The sequence below is a fragment of the Mustela erminea genome, chromosome 6 (genome assembly GCF_009829155.1).
Source record: "Mustela erminea isolate mMusErm1 chromosome 6, mMusErm1.Pri, whole genome shotgun sequence".
Taxonomy (NCBI): domain Eukaryota; kingdom Metazoa; phylum Chordata; class Mammalia; order Carnivora; family Mustelidae; genus Mustela; species Mustela erminea.
Genome location: NC_045619.1, coordinates 134,416,156 through 134,440,683, shown reverse-complemented (window position 1 = coordinate 134,440,683; position 24,528 = coordinate 134,416,156). Strand labels below are relative to the sequence as shown.

Sequence of the window (24,528 nt, the reverse complement as noted above, 5' to 3'; positions counted from 1 at the left end):
AAATATGGCTAAGGGACTACAAAAGAACCTATCAAAAACAAAAGAAATGATATCTAAGTTGGAGCTTCAAAAAATAAAATGGGAGGATGAACTCTGCAGTTTGAGGTATGATATCTTGGTTTTAAGGAAATACTTGTACTATTTACCTTGTGTGTTTTTTTTTTAATAGGCTCCACACCCAACATATGTAGGGCTTGAAGTCAAGAGTGATACCAAGAGTCACATGCTCTACCAGTTGAGCCAACGAGGCACCCCTTGAATTATTTACTTTTATCTACAGATGTGTAGATGTTTTGAAATTGCTAACTTACCTTGGATTTTATAGGGAAGAAAACTTCTTTAGTATTGTGAAGTATGACATTCTTCAAAATAATATAGCAAGTTCTTAACAGTGAATACTTTTAATAATTTAATGAATATTCCAAATCATAATTTTAATGACCATATAGAAATCCACCATGTGGAAACCTCATTATTTACCAAATTGAATTTTGGGTTTTTTACCCCCATTTTTCTATACTTTAATTAATGCTTTAAGGAATGTTTTTTATATAAATCTGTTTCTACATTTCTGGTTACTCAGAATAAATTCTTCAATGTAGTGTTGTTAAAGTATAAAAATTTTTAAAGAACATCTTTGATCCTATTTTTAAATTGTTCTCAGGAAATTTTATATTAATTTATATGCCCATCAACAGAGTAGAAAATGGCCATTTTTCTCAAGACAGAAAAAATTTTAAAAACTAGTTTTAAACATATGCGTGATTAAAAGGTGAAATAGAAAATGATTACTGCTAAGATTTTCAGCATCTCTCTTATATGTTGATGAAATTAATTCAAAAGTCTATGCTGCAAGCACATATTACTCTTTATTATTTACTTAATATAGATCCTGTGTTGTTATAAAAAGAGTTTTCAAATGATTTATTAAATGGATAATAGGGGAAACCAATAATACATTATATGTTATGCTGAGTGAAATAAGTCAAGCAGAGAGAGTCAATTATCATATGGTTTCACTTATTTGTGGAGCATAACAAATAGCATGGAGGACATGGGGAGATAGGAGAAGGGAGTTGGGAGAAATTGGAAGGGGAGGTGAACCATGGGAGACTGTGGACTCTGCAAAACAATCTGAGGGTTTTGGAGGGGCGGGGGGTGGGAGGTCGGGGTACAAGGTGGTGGGTATTATAGAGGGCACAGATTGCATGGAGCACTGGGTGTGGTGCAAAAATAATGAATACTGTTATGCTGAAAATAAATAAAAAATAAATTAAAAAAAGAAAAAAAAAGATGTATAAATGTGTAATTTGAGTGTCACCTGCGATGAGAATTGGCAAGGTGTATATTTGAGTATTCTGTTATCTAAAACTGAAAATTTGCTATAGACCATTTTCTCCAAAATAATCCATATGTTTCTTTTATAGAGCTACAGTCCAAATTTGCATGTATAATCTTCAACAGAAGGCTTTTCACATACATTTTTTAAATTATTTGTTTTTTTCTTTTATTTTTTATATTTTTTAACTTATTTTTTATTTATTTTCAGCATAACAGTATTCATTATTTTTGCACCACACCCAGTGCTCCATGCAATCCATGCCCTCTATAATACTCACCACCTGCTACACTGACCACCCATCCCCCGCCCCTTCAAACCCCTCAGATTGTTTTTCAGAGTCCACAGACTCTCGTGATTCACCTCCCCTTCCAATTTACACCAACTCCCTTCTCCTCTCTAACACCCCTTGTCCTCCTTGCTATTTGTTATGCTCCACAAATAAGTGAAACCATATGGTAATTGACTCTCTCTGCTTGACTTATTTCACTCAGCATAATCTCTTCCAGTCCCGTCCATGTTGCTACAGAAGTTGGGTATTCATCCTTTCTGATGGAGGCATAATACTCCATAGTGTATATGGACCACATCTTCCTTATCCATTCATCCATTGAAGGGCATCTTGATTCTTTCCACAGTTTGGCGACCGTGGCCATTGCTGCTATAAACACTGGGGTACAGATGGCCCTTCTTTTCACTACATCTGTATTTTTGGGATTAATGCCCAGTAGAACATTTGCAGGATCATGGGGAAGTTGTATTTTTAATTTCTTGAGGAATCTCTACACTGTTCTCCAAAGTGGCTGCACTAACTTGCATTCCCACCAACAGTGGAAGAGAGTTCCCCTTTCTCCACATCCCCTCCAACACATGTTGTTTCCTGTCTTGCTAATTTTGGCCATTCTAACTGGTGTAAGGTGTTATCTCAATGTGGTTTTAATTCGAATCTCCTTAATGGCTAGTGATGATGAACATTTTTCCATGTGTCTGATAGCCTTTTGTTTGTCTTCATTGGAGAAGTGTCTGTTCATATCTTCTGCTCATTTTTTGTTATGATTGTCTCTTTTGTGTGTGTTGAGTATGAGGAGTTCTTTATAGATCCTGGATATCAACCTTTTGTCTGTACTGTCATTTGCAAATATCTTCTCCCATTCTGTGGGTTGCCTCTTTGTTTTCCTGACTGTTTCCTTTGCTGTGCAGAAGCTTTTGATTTTGATGAAGTCCCAAAAGTTCATTTTCACTTTTGTTTCCTTTGCCTTTGGAGACATATCTTGAAAGAATTGCTGTGGCTTATATCGAAGAGATTACTGCCTATGTTCTCCTCTAGTATTCTGATGGAGTCCTGTCTCACATTGAGGTCTTTTATCCATGTAGAAGAATGAAACTCGACCATTCTCTTAAACCATACACAAAGATAAACTCAAAATGGATAAAAGACCTCCGTGTGAGACAGGAACTTCTCTTTTTAAATAGTAACTAAATTATCTTTTCTTTCTTTTTTTAAATTAGAAATTAACAATGTGTTTATTGAACATACCTAGATTTGGAGTAGGGTGGGGTCACAGAGTGGGGCCAGGGCACAGGGGACACGGTGCTACAGAAGGGACGGGTGCAGGCCAGGCCTCACTCTCGGGGGTCCGTTAGGACCCCTCGCTCGGCCGCAGCGCTTCCTAAGATGAAGCCCACGGCCAGGGACACGGTCCGGTCGAAGGAGCCGCGCAGCTGCTCCACGTGCTGGTTCAGGGTCAGCAGCTGGTCGCGCAGGGGGCCCAGGATGGCCACGATGTCGCTCAGGTGCCCCAGGGTCTGCAGAAGGGCTGCGTTCAGCGACGGGGTCGCAGACTGCGGGGGCGCGTGGTCCTCGGGGCGGCTGGGCAGCGAGTCTGGGTCCTCCCGGGCGGGGTCCAGGACCCGCGGCGGCGGGGATCCCGGAAGGCGGAACGGCTCGCGGTCCTCGGGCCAGCCCGGCGCGGGGCCGGCCGTGGAGAGCGCCGTCGGGGAGCCGGGAGCTCGAGGGGCGTCCGCAGACTTGGGCGGGGTCGGGCTGAACCTGAGCGTCCAGGCCCGGTCCGCGTCGGGGCCGCGCGTGGCCGGCGGCGGCGGGACGTCTGGCTCGGCGGGCGAGAAGGGCACGGCGGGGGCCGGGCGGCCTCCGCGCGGGGGGGCGCCCGGCCCCGGGGAGCGGCGGCGGCCGCGGCGCCGGTGTCCGTTGTCGCGCAGCAGCCCCATGAGCTCGCGGATCTGCGCGTCGAAGGGCCCGGGCGGCTGGCCCTGCGCGTCACGGAGCTTGTCCTTGAGGAACTTGTAGCGGCGGCGGCACTGCGCGGGCGTGCGGCGCACCTGCTGGCGGGCCAGCGCGGCCGACACGCGGCGGTAGGTGGGCAGCGCCTGGCGGCGGTCCAGCAGCAGCGCGCGCCACACGGCCGGCTGCAGCAGCGTGCCCAGCAGCAGCAGTTCCGTCTCGCGGGCGCTCCAGGGTGTGCGCTGCGCCGACCCCGGGGACACGGGCGACCCGGGGAGGCCGGGGGACCCGGGGGACGCGGACGCCGCCAGCGCGCCCGGTGAGGCGGGCCGCCCCGGCGGGGTTCCCGGCGCGCCCCCGGCCGGCTGCGGCTCGGGGTCCGGGCTGGCTGGGGATGCCGGCGCGGGGGGCGCGGGGGGCGCGGGGGGCGCGGGGGGCGCGGGGGGCGCGGGCGGGGGCGGCCGCCGCGGCCGGAGCAACATCCCGGGGCCGGCGGAGCTCGCGGGGTCGCCGTGGCGGCCGGCCTAAATTATCTTTTCTAATGGAGGCGTAATTACTAGTATGTGGAAAAAACAATAATTTTCCATTCTTTCTTGAATAATTTCAAAATTCCTTTCCCTACTGTATCTCCCAGAGATGTCTCCCAGAGATACTAGTACTAAGCAGCATAATACTTTTTCATTGCTTCTTTTCAACTATATATGTCTTTTGGAAGAGATTGAAGTGAGAAATTACAAACATGAGCCCTAGAAAGGAAAATAATTGAGAACATAGAAATTTCATTTGGATAATAAACCAGCATATGTGGCACCAGATCATAACATGAGCTTTTTATTGTTTACAAAACAAATTTTAAAATAAGCACATTTATTTGCAGATTTACTCTAAAACAAGAAGAACAAAAAAGAATAAATGCTGAAAGCTTATATGGAAAGATTCAGGAGGAACTAACAAAAAGAGAAGAGCAGTATAAGAAAGAAGTTGAAATGAAACAAGAACTTGAATTTAATCTTAGAGCACTAGATATGGAATTGAGGACTCTAAGAAATAATGTCAATCTGGTAAGTCTTTGATAAAAATTGCATATTTCCATCACTATTATTTATAATATCCCTTTGATTTAATGTATATTACTTAGGTATAAAATAGATAAAAAATTTAGTTTTATACTAATAGGAACTATGATATTTATAGCTAAAATCATTAATTTATTGGAATTCTTGGCTTCTCATATAAACCCTATGTGTATTTTCTGAATGAAGGGATGGAGGGTAAATTGAAATAAATATGCATGTTGGCTATTTTTTAAAAAATATTTTATTTATTTTTAGAGAGAGAGAGCATGAGTAGGGGATGTGTAGAGGGGGAGGGAAAAGGAGGGATAAGAATCTCAAGCAGAGGGACGCCTAGGTGGCTTAGTTGCTTGGGCAGCTGCTTTCGGCTCAGGTCATGATCCCAGCGTCCTGGGATCGAGTCCCGCATGGGGCTCCTTGCTTGGCTGGGAGCCTGCTTCTCCCTCTGCCTCTGTCTGCCTGTGCTCGCTCTCTCTCTCTCTGATAAATAAATAAAATCTTAAAAAAAAAAAAAGAATTTCAAGCAGACTCTGAGTGCAGAGCCTGACTCAGGGTTGGATCTTAAAACCTTGAGATCATGACCCAAGCTGAAACCAAGAGTAGGACGCTTAACCAACTGAGCTACCCAGGCACCCCAGTTTTGGATCTTTTATATTAAAATATAGGCTAAATCACCTTGAGACTATGATGGAATTAGTTAAGTGTTTTGTAAAGAAATTTTATTTCACATACTATATCTACCTGTATATCTATGACAAATTTAGCTGTCATTTTTATTAAAATTTGTGTTATTCATGTAGGATAAAAATCCTTGTATTTAAAAAGGCTACTTCTTTTGAACATTTTTTTAAGTTCTCTTAAACTTTTACTTTTTAATATATATTTATAAAATATAAAATAAAAAATATATATTATATATAAAATATATGTATATATATGTTTATATGTATATGTGTATATATGTATATATGTGTATATATATGTGTTTGTATATATATATTTTCTCCATGTATATATGTATATATATTTTAAAAGCCAACACTGCAAACATAGAGGATTTTTAAAGCATGCATATTTTGAAATTGAGATTCAATTAAGTGGATTAACTTGACAGTTAGCTCCAGATTTCCCAAGTGAACTGAATAAAAAGTACAGTATCTCAGTACTTTTTATACATATATACAAGTATATATTTATAAGTATAAATAAATATATATATGTATATACATATATACATTAATATATGTATACATTTATGCAAACTATACATAGTACCTTTATATACATTTTAGGTTGGCATGATTTTATTCTTATTTATATAAATGTGAATTTTTAGTCTAAAATCATGTATCCTTATGACCTTTTAATCCTTTGAAGGCCCTTCCTTTTCATTAAATCATAATTTGGGGCAATTGTGATGAGCTTTAGCAAAACTATATTTGATTTAATCTTCCTACTTCTTCAGTTACTATCATTTGGGCCTAAGTTTATCCAACAGAAAGAGAATTGTATCTCTGTAATTTATTAATTGGGCATTGGATCTCCATTTTCAGATTAATGAGGTGTGGCAGAATTCTTGTGTAGCAGGAATGGAGGTCAGGGAGAGAGGTGAAAGCCAGGTCATCTAGGGTCTTGAAGGAGGCCATTAGAATGACTTCACTTATGTTCTGAGATAGTTATCTATTAAAAGGATTTGAGCAGAGGATTGAACATGTGAGGAACTCTGACATTAATTGAAGCCTCTAATAAAAAAGAAGGAAAACATTTCATACTGTAGAATTTACGAATGCTAGTCCCACCTATATACCCATTTCTTTTTGAGACTTCAGTCGATTGGGAAGCTTTGGGAAAATTCACCTACAAGGAAAGGATAGTGGGGCTGAATTAATTAACTAAGTAACATAATACTGACTAGGCAGATAACATCTTTTTGTGTATTTAACCAAATTCATTAAACAGCCATAATGTGTACATGTTAGGAAAAGGAGATGAATCGATGTTTGTAGTGAAATTTTCCAGGTACATAGGTTAAAGTTATATATTGTTAACATATCTTAATAGTAAGATGATTTATAAAACCAGTAACAGAAATGTCTTATTAGGTTTCTATGAGACAACTTCAAGAAGAACTGGCCAATACCCTAAAAACACTGTCTATGTCAGAGGCTTCACTGGAGGTGAAATCACGTTCTTGTACGAATTTAGAAGATGAGGTAAAAGACTTAAAGGAAAAACTGGCTCAGAGTAAGAATCAGGTATGTATGAAATGTAACATGTCAAGTTAATCTGTAGTTGGTTAAATAATATGAAGTGTTTTAGGATGCTTATTTCCATGGACCACTTCCTTCTCTTTTTCATTATAATTAATTTAGTATAATTTTAGTATCTTCACAATATACTTATTTATTAAACGTTGACTTTCATTCTGTTGTTTGTTTTATACATTTTTTTCTTATGGTAGTTACCCTTAGGAAAGTTGAAACTTATACATCATTCTTCACAGAAATTGGGACTTTTTTTCCTACTAAATAATTTTTTTTAAGATTTTATTTATTTATTTGACAGAGAGAGATCACAAGTAGGCACAGAGGCAGGCAGAGAGAGAGAGAGGAGGAAGCAGGCTCCCCACTGAGCAGAGAGCCCGACGCGGGACTCGATCCCAGGACCCTGAGATCATGACCTGAGCCGAAGGCAGCAGCTTAACCCACTGAGCCACCCAGGCGCCCCCTAAATAATTTTTTTAAAGATTTATTTATTTATTTATGGTGGGGGCGGTTGGAGAGGCAGAGGGAGATGGAGAGAATTTCAAGCAGACCCCTGCCCAGCAGAGAGCCCCAAGCTGGCTTGATTCCATGACCCATAAGATCATGACCTGAGATAAAATCCTGAGTTGGATGCTTGACCAACTGAGCCACCCAGGTGTGCTAAATAATGTTTTTTTTTAATGATCTCTCTGTTACCATCATGAGCTAAGCCATGTAAAAGCAGAAGATAATGTTTAAGAGAATGTTTCAGAAAATTGTCTTATTTCTCATCTTCTTTTTTTGAATGGATGCAGAATCTGTACTGATTTCAGGATAACTTGTACAGCAAAGTGATTTCCCAAACCAGTTGAACTTAGGCATTTCCTTCATTTTCTTTTCCTTTTCAATATATAATAAATGCACAGAAATATTTAGATCATGTATACTATATATACCCAAAAGAGAGAATTAAGAAAATTATCTTGGCCTTGCCATTGGATTTTTTAAAAGCTGTATTGAGATGGAATGCACATTCCATACAATTCACCCATTTAATATTTGTAGTTCAATGTTTGGGTATATTGATAGATTTGGGCAACCATTACTGCCATCAAGTAGAACATTTTAATTACCCTGAAAAGAAACCCTTAATCCTTGCCCCCAGGCTCAGGCAACCACCAGTCTACTTTCTGCCTCTATAGAGTTGCCCATTCTGAATATTTCATATATGGGGAATCACACAATGTGTGGTCCTTTGTGACTAGCTTCCTTCACTTAATGTTTTTGGGGTTCATCTGTGTCATAGCATATATCAGTGCTTCATTCCTTATTATCAAACGGTACTCCATTATGGGACAAAACCCTTGTTCATTCATCATTTGATGCCCCTTTGGGTTGTTTCCACTTTTTGGCCATTAATAATGCTGCTGTGAATGTTCATTTAGTTATTGTCTGGACATCTCTTTTTATTTTCCTGCCATCACATTTTATCCTCTCAGTTAATTGGGTTGATTTCACCATCTCTCAGTCCTTTTTTTTTTTAAATTAACATATAATGTATTATTTGTTTCAGGGGTACAGGTCTATGATTCATTAGTCTTACACAATTCACAACATTCAGCATAGCATATACCCTCCCCAGTGTTCATCACCCAGCCACCCCATCCCTTGCACCTCCTTCTTCACCAGCAACCCCCAGTTTGTTTCCTGAGATTAAGTTTGTTTCCCTCCCCAGTCCCATCTTGTTTCATTTTTTCCTTTCCTACTCCCCAACCCCCCCAAGTTGCCTCTCAAATTCCTCATATCAGAGAGCTCATATCATAATTGTCTTTCTCTGATTGACTTATTTCACTCAGCATAATACCCTCCCTCTAGTTCCATCCACGTCATTGCAAATGGCAAGATTTCATTTCTTTTGATGGCTGCATAGTAGTCCATTGTGTGTATATACCACATCTTCTTTATCCATTCATCTGTTGATGGACATCTAGGTTCTTTCCATCGTTTGGCTGTTATGGACATTGCTGCTATAAACATTTGGATGCACGTGTCCCTTTGGATACCTACATTTGTATCTTTAGGGTAAATACTGAGTAGTGTGGTTGCTGGGTCATAGGGTAGCTCTATTTTCAATTTCATGAGGAACCTCCATGCTGTTTTCCAGAGTGGCTGCACCAGCTTATATTCCCACCAACAGTGTAGGAGGGTTTCCCTTTCTTTGCATCCTTGCCAACACCTGATGTTTCCTGACTTGTTAATTTTAGCCATTCTGACTAGTATGAGACGGTATCTCAGTGTAGTTTTGATTTGTATTTCCTTGATGCCAAGTGATGTTGAGCACTTTTTTATCTGTCTGTTGGCCATTTGGGTGTCTTCTTTACAGAAATGTCTGTCCATGTCCTCCGCCCATTTCCTGATTGGATTATTTGTTCTTTGGGTGTTGCATATGATGAGATCTTTATAGATTTTGGATACAGCCCTTTATCTGATATGTCATTTGCAAATATCTTTACCCATTCTGTCAGTTGTCTTTTGGTTGTGTTGACTATTTCCTTTGCTGTGCAAAAGCTTTTGCTCTTGATGAAGTCCCAATAGTTCATTTTTGCCCTTTCTCCCCTTGCTTTTGGGGAAGTTTCTAGGAAGAAGTTGCTGTGGCTGAGGTCAAAGAGGTTGCCGTCTGTGTTCTCCTCAAGGATTATGATGGATTCCTGTCTCACATTGAGGTCTTTCATCTATCTGGAGTCTATTTTTGTGTGTGCTATAGGACGATGGTCCAGTTTCATTCTTCTGCTTGTGGCTGTTCAATTTTCCCAACACCATTTGTTGAAGAGACTGTCTTTTTTCCATTGGACATTCTTTCCTGCATTGTCGAAGATTAGTTGACCATAGACTTGAGGGTCCATTTCTGGGCTCTCTATTCTTTTTCATTGATCTGTGTGTCTGTTTTTGTGCCAGTACTACACTGTCTTGATGATGACAGCTTTGTCATAGAGCTTGAAGTCTGGAATTGTGATACCTCCGGCATCAAGCCCTGCATTAGGCTCCCTGCTCAGCAGAGAGCCTGCTTCTCCCTCTCCCTCTGCAGCTCCCTCTGCTTGTGTTCTCTCTGTCTGTCAAATACACAAACAAAATATTAAAAAAAACCCACAAAAACTTAATTATGTTGAGCATCTCATCTTTTTATGTGTGTTATTATCCATTTCTATATCTTCCTTATAGACTGAATCAATTATTTTGCCCATTTCTTTATTGGGTTGTCTTTTCATTATTGTAAGAGTTATTTGCATATCCTAAATACAGATCCCTTATCAGATATAAGATTTTCAAATCTTTTCTCTTATTCAGTAGCTTGACTTTTCACTTTATTGATGGTGATGTTTGAAGCAAAGACGTTTTTAATTTTGATGAAATATACTTAATCATTTTTTGTCTTTTGGTGTCATATCTAAGAAACTGTTGCCAAATCCAGTCACAAATGATACACCTATGTTTTTTTCTAAGAGTTTTATAGTTTTAGCTCTTATGTTTTGAGTTAATTTTGTATATATGTTATGAGGTAGCGTTCTAATATTATTACTTTGCACGTGGATATCCATTTGTCCTAGTACCACTTGTTAAAAAGACTATTCTTATTCCATTTAATTGTTTTATACCCTCATTGTACATCAGTTCACCATAATGTAGCATTTTCTTTTTAGATGGTCAATTCTAATACAATGATCTATATGTCTATCCTTATGCCACTGTCCAATCAAATTTTATGAGACATCTTCCCTAGTCCTCTTGCAAATTACCACTCACTTATGTAATAATAAAAAATCACTGTAGTAGAACTTAACCTTACTCCTGTAGACATTTTTTGCTTCTTAAAAAGGAGAATTTTACCAACTTATGCCTTGCTGACTCCATGATCCGATGAGAAGTTAGGCTCAAAAAGCTAGAGTCTTGTTTCTTTTCTCCATTCATATCTTCAGTCTCTCATTCAGTGCCTCCCATATCCATTTTCATCAAATATTGGTTGTAGGATCTGCTGCCTACTATTTACTTCATTACGTTTTATGAACTTGTTATAAAGTGTAGACTCATCCATAAATTTCACCATCTAGGAAGGAAAAGATGAACTCTGGGCCTTTAACTTTCCTGTTTTGAAATCTTGCTAATCCAAAATTGCAACTCACAATTAGATACTCTTTTGACCTGGTTCTTGTGTATAACACTGGTGTTGATCCTGTTCTTGGCACAGATCCTACATTCTCAGAAAACACAGTTGCCTTTACCCGTCTTCTTTTAGTTTAAATAGAAAGATATGTACTTTAATAGCTCAATACATAATTAATGGAATAAACATTTATTACATTATTTCAAGGATAGAGCTGTAAATTATCAGGTTTTATTTAATGGAGTTCTCAGAGACAAATAGTAGATAATCAGTTTGAATAATTTCAAAGCCTGTTTGTTTTATATGGGAAAGCTTTGTGGCACAACATAAAGATGAGATGGTCTTACTTACCTCCCCACATAAATAAGCTTGGAGTAAGATAAAGGAGAAGTTATACTCAATTTAAATAAAGCCAAAGGACAGTACCTTTGGTTTTCTACTGAAAAGATTAAAAATGATTCCATAATGTTCTCTTTATTTCCTCACTGATGAAAGAAGAATAAAGATTGAGTATTAGATTGATTAAAAACTACTCAAAGCTGTCTATTTCTTTTAGAATTTCAGTTAATGGAAATCAGGTAAAAGGTCAAATTTTGGTTACTGAACCATTTCTAGTTTTTCAGCTATTATACTTCAAATCATATCGTCTCTCTGCTTGCGAGTTTTTCTTTTCCCGTAACTTGAGGGAGAAATCTGAAAAGGTGTTCCTGCCAGTTGTAATAATTTGTAATTGAAGGGAAACTTTGAAAAATATCTCAAGAGAAAAGAAGATGGTGGCAGAGTAAGAGGAGCCTAGGTTCACCTAATCCCTGAAGACTAAGAGAACAAAGTCCACTATTAGAGAGAAGAGGCCACACCAAAGAAGGTAGGAAGTACAGAAATGTGGTTTAGGAGAGAAACAGATCCTGGCTGCTGCAGAGGAGAGGGAGTCATGGTCATGGAGAAAAGCAGGAGCGAGACACGGGACTGTGCAAAAAGAACGCTTTCCTGTAGCCACTGGCTACACTGGAAAGTGAGAGGAGCTTAATTTCACAAGTTCTTACAACTAGGGGGGCTTAAAACCTGGAATTCTAAAGGTCATTGGGCTTGGCTGTGATAGAGCTTGTAGTGCACTGTGATGCTCTTGGAGAAAAGGCAGGCAAACAACCTGGGAGCATACAGCATGGAAATAGTGATCTGAACAGTGTCTGGGGCATACAGTAGGGAAATTACTCACTCTTTTCAGAGCATTTCCCTGAGAGGAAGTGTTCACAGAGACAACTCTCTAGGAACAAAGGAACCAGCTGGTACCATTTCCCTCCAGTGCCCCTCAGCACAAGCACAAGAGCCACCTGAGTGAAGCAGTGCAGCTCTTACACTGGCTGCCTAATCTGCCTACACTGAGCAGCATCCCCTTGCACTCCAGTGGAACTGCCCTGCTCAATCATTCTGATTGAACTGAGGCAAGCCTCAGTTCCACCACAGCAGGCCTTTCCCCCAGAAAATCAGCACAAGCCCCTGCCCACACCTCATCTGACCAGATTCAGGAGGGCCTCAGTACCAGTGGAGGTGGTGACAGGTCTCATTTCACAAGCACACCAGGGCACACCTAGGTAAAAGTTGCTACATTCAGGCCAGGTACAAAATACTGCCCACAGCAGTGAGGGAGAGCCTCTGCAGATGTCTGGCCTGAAGGATAGAGCAGCCAGAACACAACAGCAGAGTGCATGCTGCACACACTAGACATACTCCCCTAAGCATGAGACCCTGGTGCTACATGACGTCTTCTGTCATAAGTCCATTACTTTTGGGAGCAGATGACATAACTGGCTTTTATAACACAGAGAAGCTGGTAGAGACTTAGATAAGATGAGAAAACAGAGGAATTTATCTCAAATGAAAGAACAGGATAAAGCCACGGGTCCAGAGATTGAAGTGAGACAGATGTAAATATCACGGCTGATGGAGGATTTAAAGCAGTGATCATAGGGACACTCACTGGACTTGAGAAAAGAACAACAACATCATTGAGACCCTTACAACAGAGATAAAAGAGTTAAAAAAGAATCATAGTTGAAGAGTGGAATAAATGAGTTAAGAAACACACCTAATGCAATGAACAGCAGGCTGGAAAAAACAGAGGAACAAATTAACAACTAAGAAGTCAAAGTAATGGAAAGCAATGAAGCCAAAGAAGGGGGAGAAAGAAGAATTATGCAAAATGAGACCAGACCTAGGGAACTCAGTGACTCCATCAAATGTAATAACATTCATGTTATAGGAGTCCCAGTAGAAAAAGACAGAAAAAAGGTGTAAGAAAACTTGTTTCTAGAAATATAGCTGAAAATGTCCCTAATCTAGGGAAGACAACAGACATCAAGATCCAGGAGACACAGAAAACTATCAAAATCAACAATAGTAGGCTAACACCAAGACCTATTGTAATTGAATTTGCAAAATATACTGATAATGAAAAACATCTTAAAAGCAGGAAAGCAAGTCAGTAACTTCCAGGGGAAACCCCTTAAGGCTAGCAGGAACTTTTTCAGCAGAAACTTTGAAAGCCAGAAGGGAGTGGTATTATCTATTCAACGTGGTGAATGGGAAAAATCTGTAGCCAAGAATACTCTATCCAGCAAGCCTATTACTCAGAATAGGAGAGATAGAGTTTCCCAGATAAAAACTAAAGGAGTTTGTGACTACTAAACTAGCCCCACAAGAAATATTAAAGGGGAGTCTTTGAGTGGAAAGAAGAGACTGAATGTGACACTATAAAGGCAGGAAACACAAAAGTAGCAAAAATGAGCATTTATATAAAAAATAAGTTTAGGAACTCAGGAAAAACGGATATAAAATGTAATACTTTACCTAAAGCATGGGGAGAAGAAGAGAAAAGAATGGGCTCAAACTTAAAGAGCAGCAGCTTAATATAGACTGCTATATGCAGAAGAGGTTATATACAAATTATATATCAAAACACACTAATAGTGGTGCCTGTGTGGCTTAGTTGGTTAAACATCTGACTTGATTTCAGCTCAGGTCATAATCTCAGGATTGTGAGATTGAACCCTGCACTGAACTCTATTCTGGCCATGGAGTCTGCTTAAGATTCTCTTTCCCTCTCCCCACTCCACTCATGCCCTCTCAAAAAAAAAAAAAACCCCACTGATAAACACTCAAAGAGGAGAAAGAAATCCAAATATATCACTAAAGAAAACCAGTAAAACATTGAAGACACAAAAATGATCAGAGAAAATCTCCAGAAACAACCACAAAGCAAGTAGTAAAATGACAAATACATATCTATCAATAATTACTTTGGATATAAATGGGGTAAGTGCTCCAATCAAAATACATAGGATGTCAGAGTGGATTAAAAAAAGGAAGAAGAAGAAGAAAAAAAAAAACAAGACCCATGGTATAAGCCACTTGCAAGAGTTTTATTTTTGTCATAAGGACACCTGCAGATTGGAAGTCAGGGGATGGAAAAAACATGTATCCTGCAAATGGATATAAAAAGAAAGCCAGAATAGTAATACTTACATTGGACAAAATAGAGTGTAAAAGAACGACTGCAGTAAGAGACAAGAGCACTATATCATAATGAAGAGGACAATCTGACAGGAGGAAGAACTATCTATTGTAAATATTTATGCACCCAACATGGGATCACCCATGTACATAAAACAATTAATGACTAACATAATTGATAATAATACAATAATACTAGGGTCCTTTAATTTTATTATATATGTTTTAAATGAAATTTATTTCTTTTATTCCCACTTGCAAAAGTATCCATGAAGACAATGTACAATTCGGATATTTTAGGAAGGAATAGAAATAATCAATCGTTGGGTACTTTAACTCACCACTTACATCAATGGACAGATCAGAAAGTCAACAAAGAAACAGTGGCTTTATATGATGCACTGGACTAGATGGACTAAGGAGATATATTCAAAATATTCCATCCTTAAACAACAGAATAACACATTCTGGAACATTCTGTAGAATAGATCAAATGTTAGGCAACAAAACAAGTCTTTTTTTTTTAATTTAATTTTTTTTCAGTGTTCCCAAATTCATTGTTTATGCACCACACCCAGTGCTCCATGCAATACGTGCCCTCCATAATACCCCCAAAACCGGTCTTAATAAATACAAGAAGACTGAAGTCATACCATGCACCTTTTCTGATCACAATACTATTAAATTAGAAGTCAGCCATAGGTAACAATCTGAAAGACCACAAATACATGTTGGTTAAATAACATTCTACTAAACAATGAATGGACCAACGAGGAAATAAGAGAATAAATTTTTTAAAATACATGGAAGCAAATGAAAATGAAAACACAATTGCCCAAACTTTTGAGATACAGTAAATATGGTTCTAAGAGGGAAGTATATAGATAGCAATGCAGGCCTACCTCAAGAAATAAGAAAAATCTACAACAACCTAACCATCACCTAAGGAAGCTAGAAAAAGAACAACAAATGAAGCCTAAAGGCAGCAGAAGGAAGGAGATAATAAAAATTAGAGCAGTAGTAGTAGTAGGTAGCTCAGTTGGTTAAGCAGCAGACTCTTGATTTCAGCTCAGGTCATGATCTCAGAGTCCTGGAATTGAACCCTGCTTTTGGCTCTGTGCTCAGCAGGGAGTCTACTTGAGGATTCTCTCACTTCCTCTACATTTGACCCTCTCCCTGCTTTCTCTCTCTCTCAAATACATTTTTTTAAAAAAACTAGAGCAGAAGTAAACACTATAGAAACCTTAAAAAGACAAAAATAGGAGAGATCAATGAAACCAGGAGCTGGTTCCTTGAAAAAATTAATAAAACCGATAAGACTTTAGCCAGAGTTTTCAGAAAGAAGAGAAAAAGGACCCCAATAAAATCACAGATGAGAGAGGAGAAATAACAATCAACACAACAGAAATGCAAACAATTATAAAAGAATATTATGAACGACTATATGATAACAATTTGGATGATGTAGAAGAAATGGATAAATTCCTAGAAACATATAAATTACCAGAACTGAAACAAGAATAGAAAATTTGAACAGACTGACAACCAGCAAAGAAATGGAATCATTAATCCAAAAACTATGAACAAACACAAGTCCAGGACCAGAGGCAAATTCTACTGAGCATTTTAAAGGAAGAGTTAGTACCTATTCTCAAACTATTCCAAAAAACAGAAAAGGAATCTAAAGGGTTTGAAGTGGCGGGGGGGGAGGTTGGGGTACCAGGTGGTGGGTATTATAGAGGGCACGTATTGCATGGAGCACTGGGTGTGGTGAAAAAATAATGAATACTGTTTTTCTGAAAATAAATTAATTAAAAAAAACCTTCAAAAAGTAGGTTTAGAAGGAATATACTTCAACATAATAAAGGTCATATATAAAAAATGCATGGGTAATGACATCCTAAATGGGGGAAAACAGAAAGAAAAACTTCTTAGGTCTTGCTTCTAGTTATGGGCGTCTTCTCATTAGCACTTTTTGTCATTATTAAATTAATCTTAGGGGCACCTCGGTGACTAAGATGGTTAAGTGTCTGCCTTCGGCTCAGGTCATGATCTCCAGGTCCTGGGATCGAGTCCCATTTCAGGCTCCCAGCTCAGCAGGGAGTCTGCTTCTCCCTCTCCTCTGCCTCTCCCCCTGCTGGTTCTCTGTCTCTCTGTATCTCTCCCAAATGAATAAATATTTTAAAATTAAAAAAAATTAATCTTACCCTTTTTTTACTTCCCACTTAAATGGAGACCAATTTCTAATATATAAATTATGTATCTTATTAACTCTTTTTGTCATCCATTTTTCTATCTGTTTTTTCTTAACAAACTCCCCAAAGTTTAGTGGCTTAAATAAATAACATTTATTTTGTTCACAAATCTACTGTTAGGAAAAGTGTGGCTAGGACAGCTTGTTCTCTTCCCCTAGCTTCAGGTGGGGCAGCTGAAAGGCTTGGGGCTGGAACTGTTTGAAGATTTGTTCACTCACATCTGGTGGTGTTGATGCTGGCTATTGTCTAGGACTATAGTTGGGGCAAGCAGCCAAAACACTTACACGGGCACACCTAGACACTTTGTGGCCTGAATTTTCTTACAAGATGGGGGGCTAAATACCAATCCAAAAAAGCTGCCTGAGCTGCAGAGCAAGGCAGAAGCTCTATTGTCTTTTGTAACCTAGCCTTGGAATATACAGAGCATCACATTCACCATATTCTGTTAGGAGAAAGTCACAAAGGTAGGCCCACAATGGGATGAATATTTAAAAACCTATGGACACATTTTAAAAGCAGCATGATTTACCCACTGGCCACAATTTTTTGTATTCCTCCCACATGAAAAATACACTCGCCTCCCCCCTCCCATACCTCCCACAAATCTCAGTTCTCCATTGGGTTTGGGCTTGAGTCCAAGATCTTACCATCTTAATCAGGTACAGCAGGGATAAGGTGCCTGAAGTATAGTCCCTTGAGTGCAAGTCCCCTCCATCTGAACACTTGGGAATTAAGGAAGACAGTTCTCTACCACTCAAAATGGAACACTCTGGTAACCTGCTAAGGACTCTCCCATTGAAAGAAGATGGGAGGCACACTAGTCCATAGCAGTTTTGAAACACACCCTGAAGCATGCTGTCAGTTCTTCAGTGAGGACTTAGTCCTAACCATGGGAATGCTTCTCCATGGTTGTTTGCTTTACTTTTTGAGCTCTTGGTTCTGTCCTTTTCGTGAGGAATGACCTGTGTTTGTAGCTGCTTTTTCAGCCTTCTTCCTCCTGGTGGGAATTCTAAGACTCAAAGGCCTATTTTTAGTTTGTACTATCTTGGTCTCTTTTAGTCCAAGCTCGCAAACAGTGTTTTTGCTACTATAATTCTCTTAGTTTTTTGAGTTTTCCATGAATACGATTTGATTTCATGCCATTAGAAAAGCCATTCTCCTGGGTCTTTTGAAATAAGCTTTCACCTCAGGTTTCTGTGCAGCTCTCATTTGACAATGCCTTTCAAATTCTCACACTCTTAAGATCCTTAAAGAAATTTGAGGCACACCTTAAGTCCTTCTCAAGTCTTAATAAAGGGTTTATAGTTTTGGCTTCATCCATAGGCCATGTCTACTTGGATTTGCTTTTAACCCAGAAGCCATTTCTTTATTTTAGCATTATTTGACAATACAGCATGTGGAGAGGCTATAAATGAGGGAACAGATAGATGAACCCAGTAAGTCCTGGTTCCTTCATATTGAATAGTATTTCTTTAGCTTATCTCTCCTACCAGATTTACTTTCATGTGGTTTGTGGCACAAGTTCCTTTTCCCTCTAGTGTCATTTTATTCACTTGTCTAGAAGCCTTTGCTGTAAGTTCCTTCAAGGGCCATCAGGTTTCCACTCACAATCTCTTGGAAACCCTTTTGGTTTTCATTCTTACTCTTCTCTACTTCTCACTCTTACTCTTCTTTCAGGTTCCACCCACCTCCTGGTTCAAAGAAGGTTTAGTTTCAGTTTTTTGGTTTTCTTTTTTAATGATAGCACCCCATTTTAATGTCAGTATCTGTGCCAGTTATTTATTGCCATATAATAAACCATCTCAAAACCTAGTGGCTCAAAACAGCATTTATCTTGTTCACAAATCTTTGGACAAGGCTGAGTAAGACCAACTCATTTCTTCTTCATTTGGCATCACCTGGGATGACTGAAAGCTGGGAACTAGAATCATCTAAAATCTTGTTCATGCACATGTTTGGCTGTTGAGGCTGGCTTTTGGCTAGGATGTTAGCTAGGGCAGTCTCAGCTGGAATATTTGCATGAAGACTCTCTAGGTACCCTGGGCTTTCCCACAACAGCTGGATTCTAAGGGTGAGGTTTCCTAGAAGAAGAAAGTCAGATGGAAGCTATATCACATTTTCTAACCTCACCTTAAAAATCACACAGCAGCTCTGCCATATTCTGTTCACTAGGAACCAGTTACTAAGGCCAGCACATATGAAGGGGAGGGATTGTCATGGGAGAAGTGTCAGTTTATAAACCCACCACATCCACTTGTCTTTCCAGTCATATTTAAAGGAAAGGAGTTCTTCCCAACTCAGCATCACTGAAACTCCAGCAAGTTTTTTGGTTGTTTTCATTACTTAGTATATTCTCTTAGTTTGTGGGAAGTAACAAAGGATTGTAACACTGTCGAGTTAAAGAATATTTTTTAATCCAAAAATATATGAATCATCTCACTAAATTTTTCCCCACTACTATTTTTCTTTTTTACTGAGAGATGTGATTTCTTAATCTTGTGAATCATTTCTCCTCAGAATGCAATTCAAATTAGCATAAGACATTTGTAATTCAGAAAAAGCCTTATGGCAATAGAATCAGCATTTATAGATTCATTAATTAGAGTCTTATTTTCAATGTCTTATTTTGGTAAGCATTTATTGGCTCAGACCTACATAAGTCAATATGGTATTCCTAAAACTTCTTTAAAAATTATGGAGTACATGGGCACCTGGGTGGCTCAGTTAAGTGCCTTTGGCTTGGGTCGTGATCCTGGGATGCTGGGATTGAGCCCCATGCTTGGCTTCCTGATCAGTGGGAAGTCTGCTTCTCCCTCTCCCTGCTCTTGTGCTCTTGCTGTCTTGCTCTCTCTCCCTCTCAAATACAGAAATAAAATTTTTAAAAATATTATGGAGCATTAAGATGAGGGAAGGGTTAAGAGACTTTCTACTAAGACGTGACTTACAGTTATCTTATGGAGGAAAAATCTGAAACAATCAGAAAAATAAAAGTATAACAATTAAATACAAATGTGTGGCAAAGAGGATGACAGCAGAGATCGATTTTAGCAACTCTTAGTGGTTTGAATTTTGTTCTTCATTTTCTGAGTTATTTGAGGTTCTGCATTCCAAGACTGTACTACAATATAGATAACATTTTGTTGAAAATGAACTTATTTTAAGATATGAGCACCTGCCCGGAGCAGTCAGTAATGTATGTGACTCTTGATCTTGGGGGTGTGAGTTCAAGCCCCATATTTGGTGCAGAGATTTAAAATCTTTGAAAAAATTTTTGGGTCTTAGTTTTGCATTAGACTCTTTTCACTTTACTTCCAAACTGTATTATTTTATTCATGCAGGTTGATGATCTTACAGAAAAACTGGAAACTGTGTCTTCAAGAAACCAGGTTCTTATTCAGGAATTATCATCTATGAAAGAAATACAAACGAAATATGAAGAGCTAGAGAAGAATAAAAAGAAGTTGGAACAACAAGTAGTAAAGCTCAGAAGTTGTATAGAAGTCAACATGTTAGAATATAGTGAAATGGAACAATATAAACGGGATTTTGAAGAAACTACAAGATTGAACGTAGCAGAAAAATTAAAAGAAGTTGATCTATTTTTAGAGGTTAATTTATTTGTCTATAAAATGTTTTAATTCATTTCACTGCAAATTACATTTTGGTTTTATGCAGTGTAGAGTTTTCCTCTACTTCCTTTATAGCAATTTGGTAAATTTCTGGAAGCATTTGTTCCTTCCCTTTAAAAATTTCAGTTTTCATTATTATTCACACTAATTTATCTTTCAGAATGATTCACAGTAGAAAGTCATTTTATTTTTTAAGACCAGTTAGTATAAAACAAGGCTATTGAGAGGAAAAGAAAAAAACTGTGCTTTAAAAATTTTGATCATGGGGTACATGGGTGGCTCAGTCAGTTGCTTGTTTGGGCTCCATTCTGGGCATTCCTACATAAAAGAAATGATACCATACTTGGATTATTCCTTTTTTAAAATATTAAATATCTTATTTATTTATTTGGAAAGCAGGAGTGGGGCATGGACAGGTAGAGAGAAAATTCCAGGCATATTTCATGCTGAGTAGGACACAGGGCTTTATCCCAGGACCCTGAGAACACTATCTTAGCAGAAACCAAGAGTCAGGCACTCAGATGACTGAGTCAGCCAGGCACTCCATGTACCTCAATTATTCTTAAGTTGTATTCACTTTTTAAAAATTTAAATGATTTTATTATTCTTTGAATTATCAGATTGCATGAGCTCTAATGTAAGAATGAACATTATTCACATTTAATTCAGGTTCACATTAGTGATAAATATTTTACATTTCAGCTTTTTTTTTTTCACTTTAAAAATTGCTCTCTGAATCATTGACACAAAACTAAAAGAAAGAAATATACTGTAATTACCCAGGTTGTAACAATTTTAAAACTATGCTTTTGATTTGCTTTAGATGCAAGTAGCATTTCAGGAAAGCTTAGCACAGGTAAGAGAAAAAAATTATGCTTCAGGAAGAAGTCAAATGGAACTCAGAATTAAAGAGCTGGAATTTGAATTATCCAAAATGAAAAATTCTCAAGATGCTACTAAAAGAGAATTGGACCTATACAAGCACCTCTACCAAGAAGAAGTAACACATCGAATGTCATTGACAAATGAACTGAACAAGTAAGTTAAAACAATCATAGAAAGTAGAGTTAGCTTATTAATTTGCCTCTAAACCATAATTTTTATGGAGCCATGTTCATGAGATCAGTAGTAAGTGAAAGCCAACTAGATAGTATAATTTTGAAAAATGATGTTTGTAAATGAACTTATTGTCGAAATGCTAGTCCAAGTCAGTTTGCATTTCTCTATCTCTTTTTTTTTTGGTTTTAAATGATTTTATTTTTTTCCCTTGCATATTTTCAGTTAATCTGATCTCCTAGTCTTTAAACTAATTGTTGGAAGGTTTATAATTTAGACAGCATATTATTACAAAATTGTCAGAATTACCCTAAATAGAAATGAGTTTATTAATAATTATTTATTAATGTTAGTTTATTTTTGGAAGAGTACATCTTTAACCCAAAATGTCAAGATGGAAATGGTAGATTCCACCCCCAGTACCTTGGTATCTGTGTTATAACCTAATTGCCTCTGGAGCTGTTTCAGTTCTTTCTGATCACAACTCTGCCATCTACTTGTCCTCTAGCAATTGTTCGTCTAAATTTTTCCTCAGTGCCAAATGCTCAATCTCTCTGAGGTAATGTGTGAAATGTACAAGAGTGGTGAAAGCCAATGCTTGAAAAATGTCTTTGAGGGATTTTTAAAATTTTTATTTTCCTTTAAAGATTTTACATATTTATTTGACAGAGAGAGAGAGAGAGAGAGCAAGTGAGCAGAAGCAGAGGGGAGCAACAGGCAGAGGGTGAGGGAGAAGCAGGCTTCCCTCAAGCAGGGAGCCCAGTGTGGGGCTCAATTCCAGGACTGTGGGGTCCTGACCTGAGTTGAAGGCAGATGGTTAACTGACCGAGCCACCCAGACCCCCAGGATGGTTTATTTTTGCAGCTCTAAACTGGTTTACTAAATATAAGTATGTATCATGGCATCCCCAAGAATCTTTTAAGTACAACCATTCCAGAAGGCAGCAGGACATTTAGACCATGGACATCACTGATAGCCATTTCTCTCCCTCCTTAATTTGAATTACTTGTTAGTTAGGAACCCTAGAAATATATGTACTACTTTAGAACAGTTTTAAACCTATAATTATACATAGTGGGTCTTCTCTGTCACATTTACCATGTTAAAACACTATTTAATGGCACATTCTGTTTACTATTATGGAAAATTAAAAAATGCAAGTAATTTAGGACTGATTTGGGGAGAAATAAAATACTAAGCATTGTGTTTTGTTATCTGAACAGGACTAGTGCGGCCAATATGAGGCCAGCCCCAGATCTGCCTTATGGTATAAATGTTAATAATAATAGCTCACTATTCAATAGAGATGTTTCTCTAAGAGAAAACATGGTGATTGGTACCTCAAACTCAAGGCGTTCAAGTAATGACATCGATACTTACATCACCAAGGTTAGTTATATTATTTTTCCTTTTTTTCCTTGGGTTTCAGATTCCTGATATAATTTTTGTTTTTAATTTGGTAAAATTCTGAGTTGTTTAGCTAACTAATACACACTAAGTAAAAGTCATAATTATTTGTGCTAATAAAGAAATGAGACAGAAATTTTGATATTTTTTCTTAGATCCTGGAACTCTTACTTTCAAGAGATACCTATTATAACCTTTATCAATAAATATAACTAAACTGACATATTTTATTATTTTTTCAAGATTTTATTTATTTTAGAGAGAGAGTGTACAAGAGGGGGAGAGAGTGTGAGATTCTCAAGCAGACTTCCTGCTGAGTGTGGAACCCTACATGGGGCCCAGTCTCACAATTCTAAGATCATAACGTGAGCCAAAAACAAGAGTCAGACACTTGACTAAGTTACCCAGGCACCCCAAAATGGACACATTTTAAATTTCTTAAAAACCTACATCTAAATTCGATTTTAGAAAGTAACTTTTATTGCTCACTAATGAAATGTATACTTAGATGCTTTGATTAATTTCCTGGTTGGTAATGGTTCATAACAATTTTAAAGTTCGCTATTACCCATTATTCCCACCCCTATGTATAAGTGAACAATAAGAATCCAAACACTTAATCACATATGGATATTTATTATTTAAAAGAGCCTATGATAAGTCCTTTTTATGAATAAAATAAAATAAAATAAGAGATTAATTTTTCTTTTTCAGTTGTAATTGCTGTCATTTTCTCACCTGAGAGTACATCCTTAATTGTTGTGTTACTTGGAGCATTTTTTAAAACTTATAACACTTCTATTTCAATTTTTACAAAATGTCCTGCTGAGCAATTGGTAGAGCATTTTCTAAATTGCTAAATCAAATCAAACAGATACAGGATTCTTCTTCTCTCTCTCTCTCTCTCTCTTTTTTTTTTAGAGAGAGAGAGAGAGAGTGAGAGAGAGTATGTGCAAGCTGGCAGTGGGGGGTGAGGTGCAGAGGGTAAGCAGGCTGCATACTCAGTGCAGAGCCTGATGCAGGGCTCAGTCTCAACAATCCCGAGATCATGACCTGAACCAAAGTCAAGATCAGATCCTTAAATGACTGAGCCACCCAGGTGCCCCACAACTGGAATTTTTAAAATGAAGTTCACATATATCTACCTTGCCATCACTTGAATGACTGATGACTAAGATGGGAATAATAGGGAGTCTTTAAGTAGCAGCTGGTTTCCATTGTGTATCATTGTTATTAAAATATCCATTTCAATCAATGTACATAGGTTTATGGTTTTGAAAGTATATTCATGGTCTTACTAATGTAGACAAAAGTAGCATAGGCTCATGGTAAGTGAGGCCTCAATCTTGTTCTTTCATTTGGTTTCCTTATTGTCTTGCTCTCTTCCCTCCTAATTTGAGGGCTTTCTTTAGTGTTATGATTGGTTGCCTTTCTTTTTCTTTTTTGTATATTATAGATTTTTGTGATCACAATGAAGTTCATATATAACATCCCATGCATATAGAAGTCTATTTTAAGTTGATGGTTACTTAAGTTCAAACACATTTTAAAAACACTACATTTTTCCACCCCACCTTGTTTTATGTATTTGATGTCTTAGTTTACATCTTTTTAT

At 38.2% G+C, this 24,528-nt stretch overlaps 2 protein-coding genes across 2 annotated transcripts; one reads left to right on the top strand and one right to left on the bottom strand.

The window, feature by feature from the left end:
* The first annotated feature begins 4 nt into the window (after positions 1–4).
* LOC116593642 (ankyrin repeat domain-containing protein 26-like) lies at positions 5–23,405 on the top strand. Its single transcript, XM_032347915.1, has 7 exons — positions 5–105; positions 4,459–4,642; positions 6,757–6,909; positions 20,160–20,429; positions 21,274–21,488; positions 22,730–22,895; positions 23,382–23,405. The coding sequence occupies exons 1-7, from the start codon at positions 5–7 to the stop codon at positions 23,403–23,405; spliced, it is 1,113 nt and encodes a 370-aa protein (XP_032203806.1).
* Positions 2,963–4,063, bottom strand: LOC116594398 (undifferentiated embryonic cell transcription factor 1-like). Its single transcript, XM_032349753.1, has one exon. It carries the CDS (start codon positions 4,061–4,063, stop codon positions 2,963–2,965), a length of 1,101 nt encoding a protein of 366 aa, XP_032205644.1.
* Positions 23,406–24,528: the final 1,123 nt, after the last annotated feature.